The 12,668-nt window shown below is 30.5% G+C and overlaps 1 protein-coding gene across 2 annotated transcripts; it reads right to left on the bottom strand.

Annotated features, from left to right (window-relative positions):
• Positions 1-5,837: 5,837 nt before the first annotated feature.
• Positions 5,838-12,273, bottom strand: LOC132752893 (uncharacterized). Of its 2 annotated transcripts, XM_060743295.1 has the most exons (8): positions 12,154-12,273; positions 10,378-10,551; positions 10,021-10,103; positions 9,436-9,510; positions 8,407-8,551; positions 7,978-8,154; positions 6,775-6,887; positions 5,838-6,067 (listed from the first exon to the last, which is right to left on the bottom strand). In XM_060743295.1, exons 1-8 carry the CDS (start codon positions 12,161-12,163, stop codon positions 6,029-6,031), a joined length of 816 nt encoding a protein of 271 aa, XP_060599278.1. In that variant the 5' UTR covers positions 12,164-12,273; the 3' UTR covers positions 5,838-6,028. The 2 variants fall into 2 exon arrangements, with proteins under 2 accessions (XP_060599278.1, XP_060599277.1); XM_060743294.1 differs by lacking the exon at positions 12,154-12,273 and having other exon boundaries at positions 10,378-11,083.
• Between the last annotated feature and the right edge of the window lie 395 nt (positions 12,274-12,668).

The following is a 12,668-nucleotide window of genomic DNA, read 5'->3' as shown; positions in this document are numbered from 1 at the left end:
TACAAAGCAAACACTTGCATTGTAATCTTGCCATCCTGATGACGATTAATGTATGCAAATAAAAGCATTAAACATATACTTCATAATTTGCTTAATAGGAGACTTACTTACGACACAGCATATTAAAATTGAGATAAAATAAACTAGGTTAAAAGTTAGAAAACTGGAACATGGTTTTATCAAAGTCTGATAAGTGATAGTCGGTAAATTAACAATTAGCAAAACATTTGCTCTCTAAGTTTCAATACAAGTGTTAGTGAACTGATTGTAGTTTAGACGGTTTAGACGGTTTGGTTCAAGTTCATTAAACAAAATATAATATAATTATAATTTACTTATTAATTAAAACATTTTAATAGGAATTGATTGAAATATTGACGTACCGATTATCAAATGATTTTAATCAGCAAAATGTATCTGTAGGTTATTGCATAAAAGTGACTTAACATAGCAAAGCATTTTTAGCTGATGATAAACAATAAGTAAACATAACATAATGAGGCATACTATTTGTTAGGCATTTGTTGTTATAACATTCACATCTATATCGTATCACATAAATAAACATATAAAACTATGTTAATCTTATGAATCAAGTAAACTCTAACTCAAGTTTCTTAAATGCAAGTCAAATATGACTTTAACTGCTGGAATGGAATGTTTTGGTGTAAGTTTCATGCTTTTTTGCCGTAGTGTTCTCCTTCCAATTTATGTCGGTTGTTAATCTCGTACATTGGGTCTTGGCAGATATCTGCTAGAATCAGTTGTAAAACATTGGTACTTCTGTAAACGCCGGACAAGAGACCTCGTACATAGAACACAAATACACCATTTCATATCCGAATGAAAGGACTTTTCATATTAAATAAAATGATACACGGGCTGTTATATATAATGCACAGAAAAGAAAGACACAAGATCTGTAAACACGTGTTTAATCTAATGCGCACGCATAGAAAAGAGAGATAAACGATTTGTCACGGATTGTTATATCCAATGCATAGAAATGAAAGATAAGATTTGACAAGAATTGTTATATCTAATGCATAGAACAAAATTTAATGATAATATTTGTCATGGATAATTATATTTAATGCATATAAAAAGATAAGATTTGTCACGGATAGTTATATCTAATGCATAGAAAAGAGATATGAGATGTGTAACGAATTGTTAAATCTAATGCATAGAAAAGAGAGATAAACGATTTGTCACGGATTTTTATATCCAATGCATAGGAAAGAGGGATAAGATTTGCCCCGAATTGTTAAATCTTATGCATCGAAAATAGAGATTTGTAACGAATTGTTAAATCTAATGCATAGAAAAAAGAGATTTAAGATTTGTCACGGAGTGTAAAATCTAATGCAAAGAAAATAGAGGTTTGTCACGAATTGTTAAATATAATGCATAAAAAAGAAAGATAAAAGATTTGTCACGGATTTTTATATCTAATGCATAGAGAAGAGAGATAAGATTTTTTCACGAATTGTTATCACTAATGCATAGACAAGAGCGATAAAAGATTTTTCACTGATTATCAACTTCACAGATAAGAAAGTCACAAGATTTGTCACGGATTATTAAATATAATGCATAAAAATAGAGATTTGTCACGAGTTTTTAAATGTAATGCATAGAAAAAAAAGATAAAAGATTTGTCACGGCATAGAAAAGAGAGATAAGATTTTTTCACGAATTGTTATCACTAATGCATAGACAAGAGCGATAAAAGATTTTTCACTGATCTGATTATCAACTTCACAGATAAGAAAGTCACAAGATTTGTCACGGATTATTAAATCTAATGTACAGAAAAGAAAGATACAAGATTTGTCAATTTGCAGCATATACTCAAAATCACTAATTCCGCGTCATCACTTATTTCACGGTAACGGAATATTTTCATGTGACCAGCGTTAAATTGGTCAGAATTGACAAACGTTATTATAACACTTAAACAATAAAAAATTGTGCAAAATACTTTAAAATCTCTAGATTTTTTTATGAAAAGCAGAACAACATTTTAAGTCCATACAATTTGCTCATACGTCTGAAATCGGTATTTTCTGATTGTTCTTGTTTGTTAAAAATCATGTTTTTAGTTACAAAGTTAAGATAGTTTTAATGTTTATAATTAAGCAATATATCATTTAGAAATGTTCACTTAAACATGGAAAACTATAGTGTAAATCCACTTACCGCGATTTAAATGATGACATACTGTTTTCAAAATGGCCGACATATAGTCTACGTCTGGCCCATTTAAATTGATTTTGACTGTATATATATTATTATTTACTTGTGTCATACAGCAGAAAATCCCTATATGTGACCGCTAATGACCATTTTTGTACCCTAAGTTTCATTTGTTGTTTTCTTTCTTGTTTGAAAGGATTTAGTACCGCGAACTAAGAGGAGCACAGTGTAACATTTGTCAAACGTACACGGTAAAAACCAAAATAAATCATATGGACATTAGCGCACAAAAAAATCTTTGGAAATACGTGTTGAAGACCTAGTTTGTCTACAACTTTTACACATTTTAAAATTGTAAGATTGTTTACATTTTTTGGCAGTCTGTGATTTATCAAAACCTGGACACAATTTTAAGGATCTTACAAAATAAACTTATATATTATAGCATGGTAAATATTTTATCAAGAGGATCTAAAAAGATTGATAAGGTTAACGTCACACCGGCAAAGTATAGGTCATTTGGCGACTTCCAGCTTTACCGGAGGAGGACGACCTCAGGTGCCCTTCCATGCATTATTTAGCTTCCTCACATGAAATAAACCAAAGATCCAGTCAGGATTCGAACCCACAGCGGTAAGGGGCAAGTGATTTGAAGTTAACGACCTTTACCAATCAGCCACGGGATCTAAATAGGAAGAATACTTTTTTTTCAAACTCAATAATTTATTCTAATTTATTTTCACCACTGATGACATCACCTTTTAAATGCACGTCTTACGTTAAACACATGATAGCGTGAATAGTTACTTTAATGATCACTCTAACAAAAACCTAATACATGTACTGATCATGTTTTAAAAGTTTTTTTGCCGTTATATATGTCCAAATATTCTAAAGAAGTTAAATTAATTTATAGGTGTTCAGAATGGTGTCCAGACAAAGATATAATCTTTAACAAATAAATGTATAATTTAGACAAATGGAGACATAAAAATTAAGATGATAATTAAAATAGAGAAAAACAAAAAACACAAAGAACGCAAAAACGGTTAAAATGTACAATGTTGCAGACTCGTTTTGATTGAGTCTGTCCGCGGACAGTTCTGGAAAGTGCAAGGTACCGTTTATGCTCATACACGGGTTTAAGCAGAATTCAGCATTTAAACATCAAAATGGTTATTTTATTTTTTATCTAGAAACATCAGCAGATATGTTCATATGGCGGTTATTGTGGAACCTTCATGGTGGCATGGTCTTGTCATTCCATGAAAAGCTCCCTTTGGTCCCTAAGTAACAAAGTCTTATGGTGACCAACCTATCTATCTCTATTTATTTTTTTTTTTGCTCCAGACCCGCAATTTTACATTATTCATATGACATGTCTTTTATGTAATATATAAAGATTGCTTAAAACTTAATTCATAGTTTTGTTACATTACTAATGTATGATTTAAATAAAACATGATTTATCACAATAAAGTTCTTAATTCCCGGTGAAGTAAAAGTACATATACGAGGATTGTTTAAAAAGAAATTGGACTAAGGCACTACTGTTAACATCCTTTGATTAACTTACACGTTCAAATTTGCTATCACAAGCTACTGGCAAAATGTAATAAGCAATGCCGCTTTAAAACAAAATAGATCACTATAAGAAATTACCACGTAAAATTTTGATGAATCGTTTAAATAATTTGTAAATGCTCTTAGTTCATAACAAAAATACCCCCAAAGCCACTTTTTTTATTTAAGTATTTGAATGTACTCTGGGTTGTTACATTATGGTACAAAGAAAAAACGTAGTTCACTTTAACGGGAATATTCGGTGTGTTTGAGTCACAAAACAACATGCTTCAAGTATCCATCATCAAAATACCACACGTAGTATCTTGTTTCTTTTTATATCCTTTAAACTTGAGAAATGGTAGCTATATCCATACATTAAATATTATATGACACGACCTTAATGCATTACACATTGATATTTACTTATAACTTAAAACGATACATTATACATATTATGTATGGGTGTTTTTAATTTTATACAGGAACTGTTATAATATTGCTCTTTCCCATTTGTAAAATATGAAAATAATTCAACAAGGAAGGGCGACATTCAATGAACGTCATTGTTGTGAATAAGTAGTATTTGTTTTAATTTATTTTATATCATCTTATATCATCTTAGTGTTTATATAATTGTTTCATTTTTTGCCAATTTGCAGTAAACAGATTAGGAATAAAAAATTGAAGGGCATACTAATAAGCATTCAGTATATCGTGTTTTTTCCATACATGAATTATATATAATTGCTCGATTTGAGACGAGATTAAGTATTGCTTTAACTTCCACACTACTAACAAATTTTAAAGTTTTGGGCAAATTGAGTTCCAATGTCAACTTATAGAGGAATGAACGAAATCCGAAAAAAAGTGATGTCTGTTAAAGGTATTCCTGGATTGAGAGTTGTTTTTTACTGACAAATCGGGAGTGGAAATTTTTTTTATCAAGATTTGTTAACCATTTGATGAACCTTTGAATGAGCAAGTTTTCAGACTATCATTGACCCTGCTTTTCTGGAATAATCTTTTTCATTGTTTAAAATGACATCAAAAGGATCGCTAAATGTCACACTAAGTAATAACATGAGACAGTAAAGGTGTTCCATAGAATGCCTTTCAGATTATTTATACGATAATTGCTTATATATGTCGTACAAATGTAGGAAAATGTCTTACATTTCATACAAACTCCTACACATTTATCTAAGTTAAATGACGTGATTAACAGCCATTCTTCCACAAATGAATCATTTTTGGTTCACACAAAATAAAAAAATCTCACTTTAAACAGCGGTTTCTATGGCTTGCTTTAAATGTTCAATACCTTGGACAGATTGTGGGGTAGTTTAGCACACACCACTCGCTTTGTATACTGAAAGCTTTTAAAGTGATTTACTGAAATATGTCGTTACTGAACATATGTTAACCATTGGAATTATTTGGCGATATTCCTCTCGTCATTTTATATTTGGTTAAATCAAATGTCAAATTTTTTAAAGGTATATTGATGTTTAACTTTGGTTTAATATTAAAATATAGACATAAACATAGTTGACCCATAGGTTAATGTTTCCTTGCTGTAAGTACATATGCATAATCATTTTGTAATAAATTCATGTTGTGACATGTATTTACCGTCGAGATTGAAATAAATGTTAATATGACCATATTAATTATTATTATTATTATTATTATTATTATTATTATTATTATTATTATTACATTGTAATTTTATTTGGGGATTAAAATTGTAAAATCTAAATGATATTTGATATCTGACCATTGCAAATATGTCAAGAAAATTTCTTACCATAGACACTGTACAACTCCGTCTTCATTATTTTTTGTAATAGATAAAGTATAAAATTATCGATCCTGTACAAGAAGTAAAATATTTCACATTTTCACAAATCATCGGAAATAAGTTCGGCAATTCTAAAACGATTGACCTTCTGTTTTTGAAATTTGAAATCATAATTATCTAATCGGTTGTTTAAATCGCAACCACAGCTTGAAAACTTGTCTAAGGGTAAATTGAGCTTGCCAAGGAAGACAAAGACAACAAGACCAAGACAATTATTGCGTAAAATTTATGTGTTTTTTTTTTGTATTTTTAAACAATATTTCCAATTAGCCAATAATAGGTGGGGCTGATGTCGGAGCGGAGTATTCACGAGATTCAGATCTCCCACATCTGTTTATTGCTTCACATTTGAACAGATCAGGATGTAACTCGGTAATTGGTCCAATGATCAGGAACTCATTATTATTTCCATTTATTGCCGTTTGTAAGCACATTGGAGCTCTGTTACATGTAATAAGAAGATAGAACATAGATAAATATATGTTACTACGATAACTTTTGATTGTTGCTCTCTATACTTCTGTATTTTTATTTTGTGCTCGAAAATGTACAGTATGTTAAATTATTCAATAAAAAAATAATTCAATGGAATAATGACAAAGCATAGTGACTTTTAACAACTGTCTGTGAAGTTTAAGAAAAAAAATATCTTTCAAATATAATTTAAGTAGTTTAATCTGCAGAAAAGGCACCTTATGTCAACCAACAAAACAAATTCATGGATTAGAATTGACCTAGATAAAACTTTAGTAATAAAACCGTACATTCTAGACGAAGTGGATTGGTCTACAAGGGACATATTTTCTGTAAGTAATAAATATTGACGAAACAAAAGGAAATGAAGGTACGTATATTTTAATATCAAACTTCTTGAAAGAAATTGTTATAATAGTTCTAAATGATTCAGTATGAACAATTTAATATGAAGAATGGTGATAATTATTCTGTTCGAGAACAATTTTTTATCTGCAATATATTAATAACTACCATATGAATACATGTAATATCGGATCTTATCTCATACTTTCCAACAACAATAATATATAATTCATTTGTGGTTTGTTGTTTTGTCTTGATACTTACGAAAAACATACGCATTTAGTGTATTACAGACCTTTCGTTGTAGACCAATTAACATGAAAAGTTACCCGTGCCATCCAGCTAATAGATGGTTTAGGATCCCCTGATACCTCACAATGTAGGATAACCATACCTCCCACTGTCCAAGAGCCACTCAAGGTTAGATTTACAATTTGTGGTGCTAAAATTTGTAAATATGCAGGTTTTTTTTTCTATAGTTTCGCTTAAGTTTATACTATCATAAAATTTCATTTTTATAAAGCGATTTCTAAATAGCAGTGAAGATTGCAACAATCCCGGTGGTACAACAAATTTACTGGTGCCTTATTAAGCAGTATATAAGTAATAGGTGGTAAATTTCAAACAATAAATATGTTTTATACATATTTTACACAAATTTAGTTATACATAATAATTATTCGATCAAAAAGTGATCTATTTTTGACGTTAAAGGGATTCAAATCAGACATTTTGGCATGAAGGTAGTGGAAATATTTTTAGTTGAAATTGGTGAACCATTTGCCGAGGTCTAAACAGTATTCTTTGTGCAAATTGTCAGGTTTTTCTGCAACCTTTTATTTTCCGTATATTCAATATTATTGTGCAAATAGATCCAAAAATGAAAAACGTATTAATTTGACTTAGACAAGCATCTAAAAACAAATCAATTTTACTCAGAGTATATTTCCTTTTTATCTTTTCCCAATTGTCCATTTAATACTCTTTAATAATTTATTTATCAATGTTAAGAATCTTGATGTCTGTTCTTAAGTGTTATTGTTGGCGTCAGTTCCTTTTATACAATCAATGTGAAATATGCATGTTAACTTTACTACAATCAAAATATCCTTAACGAAGGGAGCTGTTTTGTGCCGAGGCAATGAATTGTGTAACACTTAGAATGGTATTTCCAACCAAGATTAAACTTTTATTGAACGAACAGGGAATGAATCTACTTAATTTAACTGGGCAAATACCAATTATTGTACAACTAAATTCAAAATGACATTATTCATATAAATGCCTCGACATAGAACGAAATAACATAAAAAAACATGTAAGCAAAAGGAACAGAAACATTTAAACATAATTTACTTAAAAGAAACAGATATGATGCGAAAAATGTTTAGAACACATATTATGCTATAATTGTTAAGGTATCATAAGAAAATAAAAAGAAAATAGTCAAAGGTCTTCGGACATAAAATTAACGTGTTTCTTTAAATCAATATGGAAGCTTAAAAAATACAAAAATGAACAGGAATACTAACGTGAACAGGGATTGCTACAGGGTGCTCTGTAGTATTCGGTTGATCCATTGATACATGTCGATGCCGATAGATCAAAAGTGTGTGTAATGTTGCAAGTTCTTCTTCTTTCCTTATACCCACCACTCGAACTTGAAGTACAAAATCCCCAATTACTCCACTCTGACCAATGACCACGATCTATAATATAAAATGGTCAGGTTGATACACATAATATAATTTTTCTTTTAAAATTCTAAATATTATCTATCAATTGTGTTTCAATCTTCGATCTGTTCGTTTAATCTAGGTCAAAATATTAAAAAGGTACATTTTTGTACTAATATGACGCAAACAAGGAATGTTAACTTTACTCATAAATGATATTGTATATCATTGAATAAACACATGCTTTACTTAAATGTATAAGTCAATTAAAAAGATGGTCTGTACCAGTTGTAGAAGTGGTTTTTAATGTAGATAAGCGTGACGTCGTGGTCGGTATAGATGATGATGGAAGATTGCATAAATCAGTCAAACAACAGTCAATGTAAACAGATCGGGAATGAATAGACCGCTTTTTCTGACCATCGCAAACCTGGAGAATAATATGTAATCTAGGTACCGCATTTTACAGTGTACAATTTAAGTTCTGCATTACAGTAGCAAAGACCACAAGTTTGTAAATTTTAAAATGTATAATTGATATAGAATTTAAGGCCATTTTATTTTACCTGATACATTTTGTGCAATTGATTAACCCATTACCAGATAAACACGCCTTTTCACGCCTTTTTGTTGTTTTAAATGATGAAAAATCGCCAAGATATTTTGGACTTGTTAGAGGCTAAAAATGACCTCAGGTCGACCATAAGGTAAGGTAATCATTGCAGCTATGTTGATGGAAAAAAATCAACGCACAAAAAGTGCAATTTTGAGATTTCCCCTCGTTGCCATGTTACCAGGAAATTAGACTGAGCATGTTGTTACAAAGGCAATGGTCCAGTCAACATTTGTCCAAAGATTGATTAATATTGAATTTTACATGAATCTGAACTTGTAACGGGAGACTTTTCGATGAAAATAGCTATTTCTTTTTACAAAATACTCATGCAGTTATGGGTTAAGAGGATTTTTCGTGTGAAAAAGTTTTCGTTTGAGTGAAATATGGAATTTATTTTCACGAACCATGATAAAATTTAAAATATATATTTATGAGTCGGATCGGTCCCTTAAGTCTCAAAAATCGATGTAGGTTTTTGCTCCGCCAACTTTCAAATTTATTTTTCACTTTTGTTTCTCACAAATATATATTTAGCCTATATAGCACGATTTGTCATGGATAAAATTAAATAAAGTCATATATTTTTCTGACCAATTTCAAAATATATATTTCTATAATAATCACAAAAATTAGCTGTGATTCAGTGTTAATCTTTTTTCAAGATCTATTTCCGATTTCAAATAATTTGAAAGACTGACCAATTTCTTTTCACAACCAACGTTATAAGTTGTCGATCCGTTAAATGTAGGCTTTATTTCCCTAACCATACACACCTGTAACGAAGCAAAATTAGTTGTGCATTTACCAAATCTAGATGTTTGATTGATATTTCTAATTAGGTAATCAATACTTAAGGTAAAAAATAAGAAGTAGGTGTGATAATTGTTCTGGAGGGTGGCGAAGATTAAGGTTGTCAGGTTTAACCACTTGCCTCTTGACGCTTTGGATCCGGACCCGCCAACGACTATGGAGAGAGTTGTACGTTTGTTAAATTAATTTTCGCTCAGAGTTAAGGGACAGTTCTAGGATAAGCACCCAGTATGTAGCAACTGGTTTTGTCAACATAAAATCGATATTTATTTAAGTACAGTCTAGGTTTTGTTATGTGCTTATATGCTCTGGTACACTCCATTGGTTATAGTTAATAGGTCGATTTCTAGGGGTGATAAAAGATCGCCACTTTTAAAAGATTAAAGAAGTTCTCGTAAGAAAAATTTAGATATATCAAAAACTTGTTACTTTCCAGTTCAACTTCTTTTTTTTCAAGTAAGGCATTTACTTACCTCGTCTGTTTGACACGATACTGTTTTACAAGTGTTGGCATTCGGATTTGAAAATGAGCAATTATAACACGTTAATCTTGTTGCTGAAATACAACAATAGTTATTATGATAAAAATCCTTGTATCACGACATTTTCTGAGTTGGTACACTTGGATAAGCACTTACATTCTCTGCTAAATCCCTGTTATGCTTAATGTTTTCAAATTATTTAATATTTAAAAAGCTATTCATTCAACTGCCATTTAATTTTTTTTATAGATTATCTATTTCTCAACCTTCCGAATCGGTGACTATAACAGTAAAATAAAAGTCATTGCCATTTTCGTAATAATTTCACGTAAAATAATTATTTCTTACGGCATTTGTTACAATAGACTGGGCACGCAGTAGCTGCAAGAACAGGATCTGAACACATTTTGGCATTTTGACTAGCCATCACAACACAGGCGTTATGGTCAATGTCTGAACATTCCTCTTGAGACAGTCTTTCTCCAAAAACAGTAAAAGGCACGAAAAGTAACAACAATGGTCCTAAAGAAAAATACAAAAACAACAACAACAACGAAAGAACAACAAAAACAAAACCAAAAGCAACAAACAAACACACACACGCACGCAAGCACACGCACATGCACACAATTTAAACTTATATTGGCATGACATTCAATTTTGATTAATACATATCAATTTTTTATTTATTTAACAATTTATGTTCAGTTAACTGAAGTATTTAAACGCTTGTTTTTATGTCTTCGAATCGGGATTACAATTTTTTTATATATCAAAATTAAATTTTCAATTTATGTATATAGTATGTATATATTAACATGTATACATGTCACAGCATCATAGTGATCTTTGATTCTTCTTATAAAGACATAATACAAACAATGTAATGTTTTTGAATTCCTATTGTCATGCATATGTTTTGTATTGTTAATTCGTCAGTAATAATCTTAGCGTGAACAATTTGCCCTAAACCCAAATAAACAATGACATGGAAGCTATGCATGTGTGGCAAATTCTTTTTAAAAGAATGATGTATCAAACAAGCATTTATGTCAATATATACAGTGTCTGGTACGTGAAACGGTGCGGGTTTTCCGTGTTACGGTGCTTCCGTCAAATATGGAAGAACGATAAACAACACGTCGACAAAAGTCATTTTATTATCTATGTATCTATACACATGCATGTTATAGTAACAGGAGAATAATTGCGTATGACGTCAAAGTAAATTCACCATAAGATCAATGTGCACCATGCATGTTACGTATGATTTATACTTTTGTATTTTGTATCAATTCTGAAAACTTAATGATACAACTGTAAAAATAATTGTGTGTATTTAAACCGTATACTTTTTTATAACAGGTGTATGCACATTTGCCTAATGTGTGGCCTGCACTGTTTCATTGTATCAGGTAATGTCGGCACCGTTGCTTGGCATCAGCACCGTTGTCGAGTCGAGCCAGAAGGTAGACGGGTATCGACACAAAAATAACGGAGTGGGGAAATGTTGAAATTACACATATATTACATGTTGTGTAATAAACAAGCGTATTAACTTCAATATAAGTGCCTCTTGTACGGAGATTGTCTCAAATATTAACCACGTTTCCATTCATTTATTCATTCGGCATTTATTCACCAACGTGTATAAAAAAAATAATTGAAATAAGTCATACATAAGATATATGGTGAATATATTGATATTATAGGGATTCTATTTTACCTTATATGCAACTATTCTTCCTTTTATTATAAAACGTACTTGTCTAAATACATAGATGATAAAATGACATGTTCTTCCTTGTTGTTTATCGTTCATACATCTTAGATGGAAGAACCTTAACACCGAAGATCCGCACCGGTTCACGTTTACTGATTGATTATTATATTAATTTATTCCTTTAAATAGAATTTGTCAAACATACATTGCTTCCATGCCATTTTGTATTTGTTTTAGGCAAATTATTTGCTGATGATATAACAAGGCAAAACATCTGCTTTGAAATGATTCGGTAAATAAACAAAATGGTTACAATACGCAATAAATTCCAAAATCGTGGTTCACACACTATTACAATATTCATGAAGCCAAGGAATAAAGAAATAAAGTGAAAATCTTACCAAACAGCATATTGGAATCAAAAATAAAAATCTCTCAACTAATGAAAATGATAACAAGTTTTATGCATAGTAAGTGAGATAAGACTAGTTGGTGAGTTGAACATATACGCGGTAAATAAGGACACTTATCTCGTGTCACAAGACAATTTTGTTTCAAAAGCTGTTCTATAAGGCGAGTTATGAATTTAAAAAATGTTGGAAAGCAGTTGAAATATATTAAACTGGCAAGACACAATTAATGCATAAACATTTTCAAGTAATATAATACGATTAGAAGTTGACAATACAACGTTTTATTAACACAACGTTTTATTCTTATATGTTATCTTTATCATGTATCTGCTATAAAAAATATGATCGGTTTAGTATGTAAAAGGTTTGAATTTGTATGTGTTGAAAAATAAATGCTTTAACATTTTTTTTCAAAAGCATTGTGTGTTCACGTACACACTACAAAACACTTCAAAATTTGAATGTATGAAGATGAAATCTGGAATTCGTTACATTGAAATTTT

This window comes from Ruditapes philippinarum, unplaced genomic scaffold (assembly GCF_026571515.1).
Source record: "Ruditapes philippinarum isolate M1 unplaced genomic scaffold, ASM2657151v2 ctg421_1_1_1_1, whole genome shotgun sequence".
NCBI classification, from domain to species: domain Eukaryota; kingdom Metazoa; phylum Mollusca; class Bivalvia; order Venerida; family Veneridae; genus Ruditapes; species Ruditapes philippinarum.
Note: the sequence above shows the minus strand (reverse complement) of the source record. Positions and strands in the feature narration are given on the sequence as shown.